General features: G+C 34.8%; 1 protein-coding gene across 9 annotated transcripts in view; it reads left to right on the forward strand.

The window, feature by feature from the left end:
* Window positions 1-18,218, forward strand: part of LOC128179585 (cilia- and flagella-associated protein 46-like) — a 47,198-nt gene that overhangs the window by 14,885 nt on the left and 14,095 nt on the right. For all 9 annotated transcript variants that reach the window (XM_052847035.1, XM_052847034.1, XM_052847038.1 and 6 more), the window contains 36 exons: window positions 412-643; window positions 1,018-1,151; window positions 1,256-1,468; window positions 1,815-2,073; window positions 2,422-2,571; window positions 2,700-2,810; window positions 2,996-3,174; window positions 3,466-3,597; window positions 3,712-3,883; window positions 4,157-4,315; window positions 4,484-4,554; window positions 4,678-4,753; window positions 7,035-7,142; window positions 7,384-7,549; window positions 8,121-8,150; window positions 8,800-8,832; window positions 10,474-10,680; window positions 10,995-11,164; window positions 11,467-11,682; window positions 11,912-11,980; window positions 12,522-12,670; window positions 12,803-12,901; window positions 13,105-13,267; window positions 13,879-13,971; window positions 14,140-14,193; window positions 14,477-14,584; window positions 14,692-14,790; window positions 15,306-15,412; window positions 15,505-15,595; window positions 15,887-16,111; window positions 16,418-16,564; window positions 16,834-16,907; window positions 17,135-17,213; window positions 17,442-17,528; window positions 17,829-17,933; window positions 18,118-18,207. In XM_052847035.1, the coding sequence (XP_052702995.1) occupies window positions 412-643; window positions 1,018-1,151; window positions 1,256-1,468; window positions 1,815-2,073; window positions 2,422-2,571; window positions 2,700-2,810; window positions 2,996-3,174; window positions 3,466-3,597; window positions 3,712-3,883; window positions 4,157-4,315; window positions 4,484-4,554; window positions 4,678-4,753; window positions 7,035-7,142; window positions 7,384-7,549; window positions 8,121-8,150; window positions 8,800-8,832; window positions 10,474-10,680; window positions 10,995-11,164; window positions 11,467-11,682; window positions 11,912-11,980; window positions 12,522-12,670; window positions 12,803-12,901; window positions 13,105-13,267; window positions 13,879-13,971; window positions 14,140-14,193; window positions 14,477-14,584; window positions 14,692-14,790; window positions 15,306-15,412; window positions 15,505-15,595; window positions 15,887-16,111; window positions 16,418-16,564; window positions 16,834-16,907; window positions 17,135-17,213; window positions 17,442-17,528; window positions 17,829-17,933; window positions 18,118-18,207 (4,657 nt within the window). The remainder of the gene's footprint in view (window positions 1-411; window positions 644-1,017; window positions 1,152-1,255; window positions 1,469-1,814; window positions 2,074-2,421; window positions 2,572-2,699; window positions 2,811-2,995; window positions 3,175-3,465; window positions 3,598-3,711; window positions 3,884-4,156; window positions 4,316-4,483; window positions 4,555-4,677; window positions 4,754-7,034; window positions 7,143-7,383; window positions 7,550-8,120; window positions 8,151-8,799; window positions 8,833-10,473; window positions 10,681-10,994; window positions 11,165-11,466; window positions 11,683-11,911; window positions 11,981-12,521; window positions 12,671-12,802; window positions 12,902-13,104; window positions 13,268-13,878; window positions 13,972-14,139; window positions 14,194-14,476; window positions 14,585-14,691; window positions 14,791-15,305; window positions 15,413-15,504; window positions 15,596-15,886; window positions 16,112-16,417; window positions 16,565-16,833; window positions 16,908-17,134; window positions 17,214-17,441; window positions 17,529-17,828; window positions 17,934-18,117; window positions 18,208-18,218) is intronic.

An 18,218-nucleotide genomic window follows, 5' to 3' on the forward strand; every position in this document is an offset into this window, starting at 1 on the left:
AATGTATATTCATGAGAATGCAGTGTAATTTTTACTGGCAGTATAAGCTAATATATTATTGAAATGAATTATAAAGTAAAGTATGGAATAAAGAATTCCATTTGCCCATGAATTATTCTTGAATTTACTAAATATTAACAAGACATATTAGATTTTTTTTTATCAGAGATTCATTTTTAAGTCTGTTTTGGATTGAGAATGAAAATCATGTAATTTAAGATATGCAAAAAATCCTCAAATATATTTTATAATACATGTACTAATTATTTAATGTGAAGAAGAAATTCAACCATATATACAATTACCAGTATCATTATAAAGTTCTGATTTAAATCTTATGTAAATTCCTATTTTGGATTAAAGGTCTGCTTTATAAATTTAAGCAAATTCATTTTTCCAAAAACACTCTAGCCCAAAACCTGCTGAAAAAACCAAAACCCCGGCCCCTCCTGCGGAGCAGTCATCCATGTCTGCTGGCGGTGAAGTAGCACCCTCTACTGTTGATATGTCAGACAGGAAGAGCCGCATGGTGACACAGCAGTCACAGCCGGGAAGTCGCCCCACGAGCCCCGACAGAATGGTTCCACTTTACGACAAGGACCTCATAAGAATGCTCGCCGAAGTTGCTTTTATTCAGGGGGAGGTAATTACTGTGTGAAAATTGTGTATCACTACTGTGGCATCTTATGGCAGATTTTTCAAGCATGCATGATTTGTGAATTTCATGGATGTATCTTGCCTACAAGTTACCATCCCTTTGAATTTTTATTCAGTATTTAGGCTTATAAGATGAATTAAAATTATCTATAAACAAAAAGACATCTCTAAAACTCTTGAAATTCGGGATATTCTTTGAAAAAAAAGTTGATTAATTTGAGTGTACATGTGTTTCTTAACCATATAGTTGCTTCTCCTTTGAATTCTGATATAGCCAGTGTCATCTTTTCCATCAGTTAAAAAAATTATGGTTTAATTTGTTAAACTCAAGTTGGCATTCTGTAAATTTCTACCTGACAGGCCACAGTTCATCTGTTGAGGACTGAGGGTGTACAATTGAATGACATGCCTATTCCACCAGTGGACAAAAGCAAGCGTCCCAAAGGCTATGTCGCCAAGAAACCTGAAGAAGACCCAGACTGGATTGAATACTGGTATGATTTAATCAATTTGATCTAACTCAGACATTAATATTCTTTATTTTTTTGTATTTTTCAAAATAATGATTGATATACATGTATTGACTTATGAATTTCAGTGACTGGATCAAATCGTTATCTGCGGATGCCACTCGGAGTTTCCTGCGTGGACTGGAACTGGGAGTGGAGCTAGAGGAGCCATGGTTGGTCTGTAGTGCTGCTGCTTATATCTGGAACTACAACAACCATGTCTTGACTCAGAGGAGGCACCGAGAGGTCATGGACACTTTGACAAAGGTTGTGGAGGGCATCAAGAAAGTGGGGCATGATGGGTAGGTCAGAGGTCAAAGAACCAGATATTTAAATGCTATAGCTCATACTGAACTAGAACTATAGGCTTGCCTTCAAAGAATGTTAGGCTGCAGAAGAAAAACAACTGGTCTAATATACTAGTCTAAAAATCTAAAGATATTAGCAGCTATGGTTTTCTCAGCCCATATGACATGTTCTATTTCGTGAGTACCAGTACATGTTATAATAATAGAAGAAATTCTGTACATGTATGGTTTTATCCGGAATTCCTATACAGATTTTCAACTAAGCTGTGATTCATGAATCTCATTCAAACAAAGCCCCATTACCCATGTTTCTAAAAAAATTGTTCCCTTCTATCCACAGAGAAACTATGATGTTGGTGAACATCTGTGGAGCATTGGCCTACGCCTTGATGTATCCCTGGATTCCTGCAGAACCAGACAAAGAAATGCAGGACCCCTCCTCCCCCTCCCCCACAGTGAGCCAGTCTCCTGCCGGCGGGAAAAAGGGGGGCAAGCCTGCCCCTCCTGCTGCTTCCCCGACCAAGGGAAAGGCACCCGCCCCTAGCACTCAGGTTACCATCAGCCCCGAGGCCATGCCGGATCTGAAGAAAGCTATCGAGGTTCGTATGAGATCTCATTTATGTATACTTTGAATTTTTCATCACTTGCAATACGTGTACATGTACTTTTAATAGAGAAAGGTATTTGCCCATATGGATTGCCCAAGGAAAGTTAAATCATACAGATATAAAGATTTGGAATTTATTGTAAAAAATAATAACAAGTGTCTGTATTTGAATAAGTTGTTTAATCAAACTTTATTAATTATTGTTTCATGGTGATTTGATTAATAAGTATTATAATCAAATTTTTAAAAAGAGAAATGCAAAACTTAATATTTGCATATTTTACCTATAGTGCACTTTCTCTTTTCCTCCTAAATTGATCAACATTATTGACCCCCACAGGTGTGTGACTATGCCATAGAAGTGACCAATGGGAGTAAGGAGGCCAATGTCGTACCCATTGGAGTGAGACAACCTCTCCTACAGACTTGGGTACTGGCCAAGCAGATGGCACAACAACAGATTCCCAAAACACTAGGAGCTGATGATGAGGTCAGGGGACTCTAATGACAGAAATGTCTTGATTTGTGACTGCTCACTACAATGTGGAAGTTTTGTTAGCTTTGATATGTTAAAATTTCTCAATGATCCTTAAATTATTTCAATGTTGGACCTTGTAGCCCTACTCTGAAGGTCAGAGGCAGATGACTCGAGCTATTGTAGCTGTGGAACTCCTGCACGTCTCCAAGAATGGAATCATGGAGTTCAAGGAAACCCCCGCTGTCAATGAGGTAATCAAGAGATGTATTCTTAAGCTACTGGAAGCAATGTATCAGTGAAAATTTACTTGCATATTTTGGCGAAATCCATACAGGTCTGCATATTTTTTGCTTCATATATCAGAGAGACATGGTTAAAGTGACATGCTTCTGCCAATGCTATGTATTAATTGTAAAGTCTCTCCGTTTATAACCAGATTGCCAACATGATAGAGGAGTGTAAGTGGTCAGACAAGTTTGTGGAGCTGCAGCTGTGGACCCGCCTGGCCTCCCTGTCCTATCAGAGCAAGAACCACCAGCTTGTGGTGCGCTGCAGCAAGAAGGCACTCAGATTCGCCACTGTTGGCACACAGCCAAAGAACAGGAAAATGGATGCGTAAGCAAACTGGTTTCAGCAAATTATAAATTAATGTTGAAAATTCTTTTTTTACTTATTTTTTACAGCATAGACTTGGTTTTTGATAAATCTTTAAAATCACTTGTAACTTCATTTTTAAAAGATCAAAACCTTCTGTATACTACTTTGCATTTAGTACTCGTTCACTCTGATATTTTGTTTTAGTCTCTCTTATTAATCCCTCTATTAACTTCTTTATAGAAAAAAATTGTTGACCTATTGCATTTGCCGGTACCACCTTATCTTGAAGTTTTATGGTATTCATTTCAGTCATCGCTATTCGGTGGAACAAGAAATGCTGTCCTATGCTAGCGGAGTTCTAGGTCAGAGCCTCATTGACAACATGTCTGGCAAAAACGCCATCAGACGAGAAGCCCTGGAAGCTTTCCTCAACAGTGCTAGGTACATATTAGCATCTTCCTTTATTTGAAAACCTTGTTTATAGTTTAACATTTTGATTGCAAAGTGTGGTATATTTTCTGTTTTAATTTTGTTTTCATTCCTTCAATTATACAGATTTGCCAGAAATGCAGAAAATTACGATTTGGTGATGACAGCTGTTCGTCACTACTGGAACGCATCTCTCCCACTTGTCAGCCAGCCAATAGAAAGAGAGCTTCTGAGAGAGCCAATCAAAGTGATGCTACAATGTATTACAGCCACAGCAGAGAAAGTCAAGAAGACAGAGGTACATATAACTTTGTCCTAATGCACCATGGGAATTTTAAGCATAAAATTAATAAGAATTAAAGAAATGAAAATATGCATGTTATTTTGATATTTCCATGGTTTGATTAGCAAATGATCATTAAAGATTTACTTACTGTTTAGCACTATTAGCATCAAAATTTGACATGGAATTTTTCTGCTGTTTAATAAGCTTAAATCACATTGCACTGTATTTATGGGTACAATGCATGTAAAAATAGGCAAAAATATTATTGAAGTTCTTTATTTCTAGGAGAAGACTGAAGAAGAGGATGAGGAAGGAGGCGAAGATGACCAAGGAGTAGAAACTGTCCCAGAGAAGCCGAAGAGTTCCACTATAGGGAGTCCAGAGGATGACCTGACTCTCAGGGCCTCCATGTATGGAGTGCTGTTCCAGTCCTATGCTGACAAGGTATCCAACTATAGGTCCTGTCAGAGTTAATACATGTATCAAGATTCTCAGAGAGAGAGATCACTTATGTTGCTGAATGTATTTAAGAGTGAGAAAAAATCATAAATGAGAGAGAGAGAGAGAGAAAAAAAAAACACTCATGTTGCTATAATTGGTTTTTTTTTTCAGAAACAATGGGAAGAAGGGCTCCAAGCTATGGATCAAGCCATTAATGACATGCCTCGCACCAAGCACAGGCTGTATGTATAATTTCATTAAATACAATAGACATTGTGTGTAATTATAGCACTCATATTGCAGGATATAACCATTTGGTACGTATTTGAGCCTTCTTATAATTGTTCTTGTGCTGCCATTTTCAGACTTATATTCAAGCACAGAGTCATGACCAAAGCTAAACTAGGACGAAGGGTCAATATGGACATCCAGAAATTTAAGGTACTTTGAATTTTATTTGTAAGATTATTAACATTTTGATAACAATTAATTTGTGAATTCATAGTTCCTTGAATATCAATCATCAAATAATCATCTAAGTTGTCCATTTAAAAGATAAAAACTCATTTGCTGTTATTCTAAACTTATAGAAATGTGCAATGAGTAATCGTCTATATATGTATGCCCTGTTTTAATGCTATTATAATAAATGATATAATTATGTCATGTGTATCAGCATTTTGGAGAAGGAGTAAGTGAAATATAACTGAAATAATCTTTTTTATTTTCTAAAATTTCTCTTTCCAAATGTGTGACAATCTTATTATTTTGATATGGTGTAATAATGCAATGATTTTTTTCCCCTGTAGGTTATTTTTAATACTCTACATGATTTAAAGATAAATATCTATTTTATTTTACTGTAAAGTTATTTTTCATTTTTTTCAAATTTGGGTTTACATTGTTTAAGTTTATATTTGTTTAAGTTAATCGTGATAAACGATGTGTGCATTTGCTTCCTTTATTTTAAAAGTCTTTAAAAAGTGTAAGAAAATCAGAATTACTCTTTATTAATAAAATCACTTCCAATGCAACTTAAAATAATTTTTAATTATAAGTCAACCGCTGTTCATGTTATTACCAGACCACTTAATAGCATTTATGAAGTAATTCTAATATTTTATATTCAAAAAGTGTGAAAATCAATATTTTTTTGAAAATCTATTTTAATTTGTCTTATGAATCTAATGTTTTATTTGCATTGCCAGGAAGAGGTAAACAGTGAGAAGCGTAAAAACTAGAAAATGTAGCTTAATCATAAAATTTTATGACAATATGTAGCAAGCTTACATTGAACACAAAAACATGTATTCCAGATCTACCACTCCTTCCCTTCACCTTGATTTTTTTTTTCAGATAGTGTAGAAAATCAAAAAGCAAAAAATAGAAACTGCTAATTTGAAATCAGATTCTTACATCCCATTTTGAATTAGAGTTAAAACTCCTCTCACAGAATGCATGCTACCTTCAATAAGATTTTTTTCACATCATTCACATGCATGAACAGATATATGGAATGGTTTGACAAGCAGACCTCACCATGTGCTATCAGAAACTGTATTGCACTCTCACATTATCAAATGTGGAAGCAATTTTCCTATTGAGCATTAAATTTTCCTATAAGATAAGGAGATTTATTTTGAAGTGAAATTGTTGGGCATAAAAAAGCCTTGATTAAAAAATGCAAATAGTCATGTTCCCTGTACATATTGGCAATAATCACATACTGTAAACCAACTTTTATTCACGTACAAGAAATTTTCGCGAAGTTTGCGAGAGCCTAATTGTCGCGAATATTTCTTGACGCGGACCAGTATTTATAATAATGTTGTAATAAAAAATGGGTGTGGATAAGGATTGGTCGCCCAAATTAGTCACCGCAAACCAGTTAATCTCAGATAATTCGCGAAATAAATTTGTCGCGAATAATAGTTGGTTTACAGTATGTAAATGTGTCGGGGTAAACATCATAAAACTTGTTTGAAATAGATGTCTCCTATTTAATGAATCAATACTTACGTATATGAAATTCATCATGTTCTAACCAGTGATTAAGTTCTCGATTGTGACCCTTTTCTTATACCAATAGAATAATTATTTTGAAGAAAAAGATGTTACACAGTAAAAGGTTTTGAATGATTTGTTTTCCAGTATAAGGTAGATAAAATTGTACAGTAGAGATTTAAAAAAACTTCTACATTCATTGGTATTTAATTTGTTTTTCTTAGTTTAACCTCAGAAAAAAAAAATCACATGTACTTTAATACTGGTAGATTGTGTACAGCTTAAAATTGGGGTATGAAATACAGGCAAATGTCACATTATGATGTGTTAGGTTTGACTTGAATTTGACAATATTGTAGCTATAACATTTTGTTGTATGATCACAGTATAATCAGAAACCCTTAAAATTAATTAGTTTACTGTTATCAAGTGTAGATTAAGGAGAAACCAATTGAATACATGTATTAAAAACAGTGAAAATTAAGATGATAGCTTTGAGCAATCTTTCATAACTAACATTTTTATATTCTCTTGGATTTATATTTTCTGAATAAGGTATGTTATATAGTTTTGAGTACTTGTGTATTTATATGTATATAACTGAGAACAAGATTTGTGTGTTTTGATTGGCTGATTTTTGAGAATTGTGTGTTTTGATTAGCTGATCTTTAAGAATTGCCCCAGTATGTGATTTGATTGGCTCATTTTTCTGATACAGGATGAAAGTGAGGACTATGTGGCTCACATGTGGAGAAGGGTAGCACTGAGCTCCAAGGAAACTCTGGAGCAACTTATTTCATACCAGGCGGCCATCGAGGCACTTAATGTGAGTACAGTAGCCGATTTGCCGATTTTTTCATTCGTTCATGGAGATATGGTTCAAAAATTACTTTTTCTTTAGTTTTTCAGTCATCAATTTAAAAATAGATAAGTTAATAATGCTGTAGAAAACTGTGATGTTATTTTAGTAACTTAGTTCTTATAATAAATGCTTGATGATATGAAAATAAAATTGATCATTGTACATGTATCTTATTTAATGAATGCTTGGTAACTGACCACTTCAGAGTCCCAGTAATGAGTGGCTTAAGGTGGATTATCTGTTGGAGTTTGGACAATGGTTGTACTCCAATGAGTTCCCCCTGCAGGACGCCATCGATCAGTTAGAATGGGCGGTGGACATTATGCTGAACATGAAGACGGAGACAGACCTCAAAAAGGAGGCAGAAGCAGGTCTGAAAATTAGAATAGACTTTTCTTTGTTAATTCATTCATTTAATCAGATACATGTATTTAGATTATCATTTAATCAGATACAGATACATGTAGTTATATAGAGTTAGGAGGAGTACTTTGAAATTTACAACGGTAGGTTCAGATACCACAAAGATGTAAAACTGAGATACTGCATGTATAAAAATTTAAATAAAAGGGTGTTAAATAGGTTAAATAGGTGTTAAATACACTGTAAATGAGTTTGTTTTTTTTTGCAAAAAGAATCATTTCAGGATTACCGGTAATCATTGATAAACTACAAATATTTATTGGTCAAAGTTACTAATTCATTGATGGAGTCTATATTTTATGGTTTTAACAAATTAATGCAAGAAACACTAAAAGGCTAGATCATGGCAAGAAATATACTCAACTTGATTGGCTCTCGAGAACCTTACGAAAGTTCTCATATATGCATGGAAATAAAAATTGCTTTATAGTATATTGTGTTCACATTTTAATTACATTTTACTGCTAACCTTTAATTGATATTGAATTTGGAATTTGATCTGAATATTCCTTACAACAGCATTGTCTTCAGTTGAATCAAAACCTACTCGTAAGTGCTTTACCTATAAGTGTCTATCTATACTTCGTATATCTCATGGGTATGGGCCAGAAATGTCTGCTTCTGCTGGCAGCCAATGCTTGTAAAATCGATAGGTAAATGAAATATCCATATTGTATGATGTGTCTAGATACTGTTGCTGAGTTCTTCAAAAAAATATTCTTAAATTACATGTAAGCTTCTTAAAAAGCAGTTTATTAAAATATCTTAATTACTCTTTTTCTTTGAGTGGGTATATATGCTAATTTTTAAAAAAAAATTGTAAATATATTGCATGTAAGTCTAAATGTAGTGCTAGTAAAGCTTATACCTTTTCCTTTTCCTTTTATAAAAATTAAAAATGATTTTATGAATATGTGTATAATTGTAAGTTGCAATTTGGATGGATTTAGGCATATTTCTATCTTAAGTTTTAATTTTAGAGAACAGCTTATCTAAACTTTAATATAAAAACAAGCTGCTGATGGATATTGTATTTTAAAAAAAAACAATCTGTCTTTATGGATGTTGTCAACTTGCATGAAGCACGAGTATTGTAAACACGGACACTTGTTACATTGTATGATTGTTGATGTGGCTGGATATGACACACAGCAGTGATATTAGGGTGTTCTAATGTGTTTTGTTTTGTTATACACAGCAAAGAAAGGGTCTGCCGGGAAACGTGGGAAAGGTACACAATCAAAGTAGTTCACACTCTTTACTTTACTCCTTGCATACAGGCTCTCTAGCTGTTGTAGCAAACTTTTCAGTGATACTGATTTATAGAGATCGTTTTCACAACTTTTGCTTCAAACTTTGCAATGTGTTCACTTAAATGTTTGATAATAAATGCACGGATTGAATACGTGAACAACTTGTGTGCACACATATTTTTTTTTGCAAAGCATCTTCACTGAAATGCTTCGTGAATCCTTTGTAGTACTCTACTGATACAATGAATGTGACTATGTGTAGTTTTAAACCTGATTCCAGTGAATCTAAATGCTTGCAATATTTCTTCAGTAAAACGACGTTTTGTTCATCTTTGTTTTGACACGACCACTATACCCTTTAGTTTCTCATGTCGTCCTTTAATTTTGCACACTTTGTGTTAAATTACTATTAAAACCTTTAGATGTCTGTAGTATTCCTTTGATGTACTGTATGCAGGGTTATTTTTGCCCCGTGTTATTTAATTTCGCCCTTCTTCCCTTGCAAACTGTTTCGCCCAGTCTTGAATTCGCCCAGACTTAAGTGTTTTTAAAGAGAATAATTTTAGGCATTGGAACTCACCCAGTCTTAAATTCACCTGCTGACAACAAAGGCGAAAGAGGCAAAAATGAAAGGGGGGCAAATATTTCCCTGTACACAGTACTACGGTAATTTAGATTTGTACATGTTTAAGATCATATATCTTACATATCTGTAGAGTATTAGACTAAGTTTTGATATATATGCTAGTCAAATGCTATTTATTTCTTGGGTGGTATGCGTATATGATTGTAGAATGCATTGTTTTTCTTGGTTAGTAATTATTTAGTATGCTGAGTAGCTAGTTTTAAACAAATATTAAAATGTATGTTGGTACTTCTCATTATTGTACCAAACATTTACGTGTAGTCTCAAATTCTCTCAACAGAATCTTTGAGCTTCTGTATTTTGGAAATAAGAAAAGCCTGCAACATTTCTTCTCCTATCTTTTTTTAGTGCCAATACAGTAAAACATGGCTACAGCGAACACATTTATAACGAATTCATGCTTACAGCAGATAAATTATCTTATTTAAATCTGGAGATTGTCTTCCAAACTTACTGGATAAACCAAATTCGGATATAATGAATTAATATATGATAATCGCTTATCCGGTATCCCTGGCACTTTGCTGTAGCCATGTTTTCCCACACACTGTTGTTTCATCACAATGTTAGTGGAATACCAAATTTTTTTTATATGATCTACGAACTTAAATGTTCATTGATTCAGAAGTAGAATATCTTATAACATATTGTATTGATAGGATTGTTGGCATTGAATTAAGATATCCTTGAAATTGTGTTTCACAAAATCCACAAAAATTGAGGCCACCAGTTGGTAATTAAACCACATTATGATCAACTTAAAATGATAAAAACAAAACTTTTTTTTAATTGATGAATTACCTTTAGTTGATAAGTAAAGATCATCATTAATTGATTCAATAGACCGACTATTTTTTTTTTTTTGTTATTAAGTTATGTAGGTATTAAATAATAGTTCTTGTGCAAACCTATCAAAAATGAGACACAATCATTATAATTGACTTCCATTGTCAATTTCATAAAACCTCAATAGGGGCTGCCAAGGGAAAATTGGACAAGAAGAGGCCTGGCAAAGGGTCAGCTAAGGCAAAGCCAGCCCCACCCCCCACCCTCAGTAAAACACCCATCCCTGCGGACAAAACATCGGATGTGGCCTCAGACACCAAGAGCGTGGTGAGCGAGACTGACAGTGAACTGGTGGCCGAGGGCATCATTCCAGTGGCTAAACAAGCTGTGATTGGTCAGTGCGAGCATTCATTGAATTCCTTTATTTGAATATTAAGATTTTAATTTGTTACAATTACTTTGGTTTATATACCATGCCGGGTAGCTTGTTTAGGTCTCTGATCCAAGTATTTTTGAAAATAACACTTTTATTTTGCTTCTTTTTTAAAATCACAAATCAAAATCATTAGTAATTAAGTCTAAAATGATGAAGTTCTTATGCACCCATGGTGTATTTAAATTGTCAAGATCAATTGTTTATTGCTGGATGAATTGAAAGAAGAAAAAAAAGCAATATATGTATTTTAAGAACATTTTTTGAACAAATAGGTGTGCTGCCAAACAACCCGGCCCTGACCATTAACGACTTGGATGATGTCCGACAGATCGATGGATTGTTCAGAGCCCACGTTCTGCTGGCCGAGCTTGCTGGGAGATCCTCCCCAGACTACAACGACTATCTTATCCAGGCTCACACCTATCTGATGAGACTGTGGCAGGTCAGTACTACTTATACATTTCTTTGTAAATGGGAGTTCCTCTGAAACATGTATCACATGCAAAGCTAAACATGCAACAGGTCTTGTGTATGAGTAAAAAAAATATTTTTACAAAAAAATATTTCATTGGTAATTTTGATTTTTGATTGTGATTTGCACATGTCAGTGGAATTTTTTTTTCTCAGTTTTTTTTTTTTCATGATAGAAATCACTTCAGCAGTAAATTAAAAAAAGCTGCTCTAAAATACTTTATGAATGGAGTTGCATTAAATGCTAAATTTTTTAGATGCTTAATTTTTTAGATCACTGTGCCAAATTCTGGACCTGTCATGAAAGAAATTGCCAAGAACCCACCCCCAGCTGCCGACGACAAAAACGCTGCCTCTGCCAAGGGTAAAGGAAAGGGAGGTAAGGACGACAAGAAAGACCCAGTCAAAGAGAAGCCCAAGAGAAAAGGCCCACTGGACACTCTGCCCACAACATTGGAGGAGTGGGCTCAGTTTGACATTCCTGATGAGGTTAGTGTATCTAAATGTATTAAATAAGATTGTAGGTAATTTTTCATATGGTTTACTTGATTATTGATGTCGGATAAAGAAAGAAAAATGATATGTGTCTGTATTTATTTGCATGCCCAGCTTTGCAAGATCATTTTTATGTACAATAAGATTTTGGATTTAATAACTGATAAAATTGTTACTTTCTATTTTTAACAAATCATTTCATTATTTTGTTTCTTTTTTGCAGGTTATTGAAGCATTCCATCATGAAATGATGAAGGTGACAGGAATTAATTCCCACACCATTCAAAAACCAGTAAGTGTTTGATTAACCCCACTGAAAATCAAATCAAAAACCAGTAAACATTTTGTTTTATTGCAACGAAAATCAAAGCAATCACAGAAAACATGACAATTTATACGGTCCCTGAGTCAGTGAAAATTAATAATTGGCCATGTAAATGTGAAGTATATTGCCTTTAGTGTGTTCAGATGCATGTCGGGTTTTTTTTCGCTGAAATTACTGTACATTCCTATTTAAACATGAGGAAGTAAAATCGCGAGAAGCACATCTCGCAAATATTAAAATCTTGATCGTATTTTTGGGACTTACGTAAACTACATGAAACTATGATAAAAAATTTGGCATTGGCAATTTTATGTTTGATGGAAAACAGCTGAAACGTGAAATTAAGTACTTGCCTAAAATTAGGAATCTACAGTATGCATCATGACTGAATTGTGTAGTAAATAGCAGAATCTGGCCGAGGCCATAAATCTTTGATGACATGTAATGGATATCTTGACCATCATTAGACTATCACTTGACCCTGATTTGACCTTCCTTTTCCCCACAGATGCTGACCCTGTTTTACTTGGACAGCCTGGTGAGCTGCCTGAGGGACGTCGGCTACAATCACCTGACCCTCCCTGTTCTGGCATTCGAGGATCTCCTGTCCAGGGACCTTCTCAAGAGTGAACCTCTCAACGTCCTTGTTCACTTCAAGTAAGCAAGCCAAGTCATTTTATTTTGCTGAAGGTGCAACAACCGTTTGTTTTTATTTACGGATGATAAATGATCAGGTGAAATATTTATGATAATATTCCGAAGACTTAGAAACATGTTTATCGTTATCAGAGCTGCTGAAGTGTGTCTGGAGCTGAACTTGAAGAACGGATACAGCTTCCATGAGAAGACTGGAGGCCCTGTGTATCTAAATGAAGAACACCAGGCACTGTAAGTGTAACAGACACAGATATGAAAATATGTTGTGTTTAAAATTGAAAACTGTCCTTTAAAGAGTAAGTTAAATATAGCTGTTCTACAATATACTTTAATACATGACTTTTTGTGTGTTAAGAATTGATAAATTTTAGTAATTTACATATGCACTCAAATAAGCATGTGTTTAATAGAGGAATTATTAAATGCCATTTCAGTTCAAGAGATGAGATAGCCCTGTGGAAGGAGAAACAGATCCAGGTAGCCAGAGAAGAAGCTCGAGTGAAGGAGTCACTGGCCAAGCTAGCAGAGGAGAGCAAGGGCGGTCAGCTGACCAAGAGAGCAACCAATCGGGGAGAGGCATCGGTTGCAGATACCAAGGTAATTCTAGACCTAATTTGTCATCTGCTAGAAAGACTTAGATACTTTTATTCTTTGTCAGGAAGTGCAGGTAAAGTTATCATTAATTTGATTTAAACTTGCCTTATTGTTTTCCACAAATATATCAACTTCTTGAAAACTCTAAGATGACTGGTTTAAACTAAGAACAAGTATTATATACATGTACCAGCATTATCTTGAACCCAAATGATTTTTTTTCCAAAACATAATATTAATAAATGGAGCAAGGGATCACTTTCATGAAAGTGATAAAGAGAAACACCAGGACCTAATGGGTGTCCCCAAAATATAACAGATAACTAAATATGGATTGATATGTAAACAGAACAGAAAGTAGGAATTATAGACAGAACAGGAAGTAGAGATTATAGACAGAACAAGAAGTAGAGATTATACTAGACAGAACAGGAAGTAGAGATTATAGACAGAACAAGAAGTAGGGATTATACTAGACAGAACAGGAAGTAGAGATTATAGACAGAACAGGAAGGAGAGATTATACTAGACAGAACAGGAAGTAGAGATTTTACTAGAACAAGAAGAAGCAATTATCTTAGCAGTTTTTAATATTGCATGTTTATCTTTTGCAGGAGGAGACAATTGAGTCTCACCTGGGTAAAACTCTGGGTAAGATCACCTACAGAGATGTGTGGACAGATACAGCTGAGCTGCTCATAAGACAGGTACAACAAACTCTTTTTAACATGAGTCAGAGTTACTTGCAATTTTAATTGAATTTTCCAATCATGACTTGCAACTTAATTGGCTTAAGCAAATAGTTTTTCTAAGTTAAAGTACAAAGATGGAAAATTGTATTATATAATTATTATGGTTTCTTGTTTCTTTTGCAGTGCCACTACCAGAGTGCCAGAGAGTTCCTGAACGAAGCCAATGATGCAGCACTGGTAAGGCTTGCTAAATGTATTGCTGTGAATTAACATGCATATATTGGACAGAAATTTATTTTCCAATGAGCTAACATAGATTTGTCACAGTCCGTTGTATTGTACCCTTTACAGTATTGTCTCTATCATTCAAGTTCAGACTCTTCAAATTCTTGACCTTATGTAGATAAAGTACTCTGATTATCAAGACAATTGATATCTATATCAATATTTCTTCATATTTATAATTTAGTAGTAAAAATATGTGAATTGTGTGAATTATCAAATTGACTTTCACTTTCAGGCTTTTGAGGACCGTGTTTTACAAGGAAGAATATTGTATTTACTGGGTCAGCTCTCTCTGGAGGAAGCCCAGTACAAGCAGGCCTTTAATTTGGCTGTAGAGGCTCAGGTTTGTAGACTAGCAAACAAAAAGAATGAAGTAATCTCATCTGTTTATCAAAATTGTCCTATGTCCTACAGTTTCTTAAAATATGATCATACTTCTTTCTGATACAGAGTGCTTATGATGGAGATGAAATGTTCTGGTACAAGACTAGCATGTTAATGGTGGAAGCCACACTGAAAGACTATGAGAACAGAAAAGGACAGAGAATCGTAAGTGGACAGTTCTACTAAATACAGTGTTCTTCGTTTAAAATTGGAATTATGAGAATTTAGGATAATTATTAGGAACCCTTTAACCACAAAATCAAAATCTCTACAAATCTCTACAAATATTAACACACTGAATTGATGTCTGGAAAAGTTAAATCATTCCTTAATTATTATTTAATTAAAAAATTATGTAGGAAATAGTCTCAAGCTTTTGTCTACCACAAATCTAATACTGTGTATCCGATAATTTTCGCGATGATCTAATTTTCGCTATTTTCGCGATCTCTTTTAAATCACAAATAATTGAATACGCAGAAATTATATCCTGTATCATTTTCTATAAGAAACTCTTTTAATCACAAAAAATAACTGACGCAAATTAAAAATGTATCAGATTTTCCCCATATTCGCAAATTTGTAACAAGCGAAAAAAATGGATATACGGTATAATGTAGATGTGTATTTGTTTTGATGATTTGATCTCTGTGAGTGATTGATTGGTATATTTATAACAGGCCAGGGGGATACTTGTCCACAGCATCAATGAGTTCCAGAGGATCGCTGACGAGAGGCCGAACAGAACCAGTGTCAGTGTCTTCATACTGGCCATGCTGGAAGCCAAGTAAGGGGCCCAGTCTTCTTGTTTCATACTGTAAGTGAAATCAAGTTTGCTAAGGCAGTCTAACTAAAAGATATATTCTGGGTTTTTTCCAGGCTTGCCAGTGTACAGACCCAAGTGATTCTTAGTGGAGGCAAAGACATCAATGATCCCAAAGTTATGACCAAGTTGTTAGCAGCTTGTGAGGTAAAATGAAAAGTTATTTTTTAAATAAATTTTCTTGTCTTTTATTGGTTTTACATTAATTTTACCATTAATGAACAGTTTATTTGCCTGTATTCCCTAAGCAGGTTCATTGTTATACAAAATTTAGCCAAATCTATAGCGAGTGATCTGGTAACATCAAATTAAAGAATGTGAAAATAATTATTGAGACGAAAGACTTCAAAGACTATTACAGAAAGTTTAATTAGTTAACCTAATCACTTATTTCACAAGATATATGTAAAACTAAGATATATAACTTTGGCGTTGTAGAAATTTGAGTCTTCCACTGAGAAGCTGATCAAGCTGGGCTATAAGAGAGAGGCGTTCCCGGTGATGAGGGAACATGCCATGGTGCTGTGTAACATGGCGCGGCACTCCATAGAGAAGGAGATCATCCACACCTACTACCTCCAGTCCCTAATGGTGCTGAAGGAGGGGGTCAATGTGGCCGAGGAGACGTTCAGGGACACCCTGACCCTCACGTCTCTCCAGGAGGTGAGTGTCCGAGCTAAATCCAGAATAACCTTAAACTGGCTTTTATTCGAATTCCATGAATGTCAGCACTCTGCTTTAAATAGGAATGTGATTTAATAATGATATGATTTCTATGAGAAAATTATGTCTCCTTTTTTGCTTTCTCTGGAAATTTGTCCATATAAATTACTGTTGCTCTTATTGCATTATTTTGGAATAACTGTCTCACCTAACAATTTATAAACAATGTATAAAAGTACCTTAAATTTACAGTATCAGCCTGAGGTTAATTTCTTTTCTAACTTTTCATGCTTTGATTTGTTGTAGGTGCGGAATATGAGTCTTCCAGTCCAGAGAGAGTTGGCCGACATGTACATCAAGTGTGGTGACGTCATGCTCGAGATGTTCCAAGTTCACGCCAAGGAAACTCGAGCCCAGCAGCTGGAGGATCTCAGGAAGGGATCGGTTGTCAAGGTAACCTTTGGTTGAAATACATTTAACAGCCTCACGCTTGTATCTCAAAATGCAAACTGATTTGGAAACTATATATTTCTTGAAAGCTAACAAAGGCAGTGCAGATTATCTATAGTTAATGTAGTTTTATTCCTATTAAGAGCTACCTAAGTTTGAAAATAATTTTTTTTCCGTTTCTTGTTCTTCAACATATTTTCTACAAGTAATTTTGTTTGTTCTGCATGCAAAGTTCAATGCATGTGTGATACAGATGTCAAATTGATTTTTAGATGGTGGAAGATTTCATTAGAACAACTCCAAAGTTCTATTCTCACATGGAAAAGGAATGGTTGGATGTCACGAAGTAAGTCAAGTTTATCTACTGGTATCTGCCTTATTATAACTTGCTTTACTTTCCATTATACATGCCTCTGAGTGCAGTAAGAAAGCAGCAAGGCTCTTATTTTTACTACTGCCACTGGAAACATAAATTTGGAATAATATTTTTTCAATTTGAGACATATATAGAAATATTTTAGATAGAATCTTCTGTAGCTATTCTCCCTGTTTTGAAATAAGCTGTTTTTGTAGGGTTATTGGTGAGGATGCCCTTCTGAAATATGTCTCTGCCCACAATTTGTCTGGACACATCCCTAAGCTGAGGGCCAGGGTAAGTCAGATCCAGTCTACAAAGTCATAATCAATTACCGAAAAAGACAATTTGAAAGCTTAAGTTATATTATCAGTTTGTTTAATATTTGAAATGGCATTTTTTTAGTTGCCTGTGCAAAAAATGTTGAATATGATTTGTAAAGTTTCATAAGAGGTTCTTTATCAATGATTGCATTTTTGAGCCTGTTATGAGAAAAATGTAGAAAAGATATTTGTAATGTTTCAGACCCTGTGTGGGGTAGGGAAGTGTCTCCACGCCTTTGCTGTGTACGCCAGTCCAGACCCTCCCACCCAATGGATGGTGCATGAAATGGTTTGTAACTGGTTGTTTACTGTTCATTATTAACAGATCATTGGGCACATCCACATAATGTTACTTAAATTGTTTTGTATTTTTCTGTCTTATTCCCTGTAAAAAGCCGGTGTAAAATTAATTCATGGTTCAAGCTGCAATTTTCATAGTCATTTTGTAATGGTCATTAAATTTTGTACAATATTATATACCGGTGCATGTGTTACAGTTGGTAGTTGTATATAATGTTAAACACACTCATTTTACTGAATTGAACACTGTAAGAAAATGATTCATTGGTTTATGTGTGTTGATAATCAGGAGCTGAGTCGCATTGAGCATCCCGAGGACCAGAAATCGGAGAATGGGGAGGATCCAGAGTCTAACCAGTTCCTCCGCTACACCAAACAGATCAAGAAGATCAAGGTCAGGGTCCATGTTTACTTCATATCCAGAGAAATAATGGCTTAATGCTTAAATACATTATTCTCTCCGTAACAAAAAACCGTTGATGTCTATGTTTATTTCATTTTATTGATGCTGATTGGCCTTTGTCATTGGTTGTTTGTGTACAGTAGTAACTTCAGTGTGTGTTTTATCTTTTTTGTAGAAACATGATGACATTTGCCATCATTACCTGGCCCAGGCATCTGAGGTGCTGGTCCAGGGACTGAATGTGGCCCTACAGAACCACTACTCTGTGAGTGAAGA

Source organism: Crassostrea angulata, chromosome 4 (assembly GCF_025612915.1).
Source record: "Crassostrea angulata isolate pt1a10 chromosome 4, ASM2561291v2, whole genome shotgun sequence".
Classification (NCBI taxonomy): Eukaryota; Metazoa; Mollusca; class Bivalvia; order Ostreida; family Ostreidae; genus Magallana; species Magallana angulata.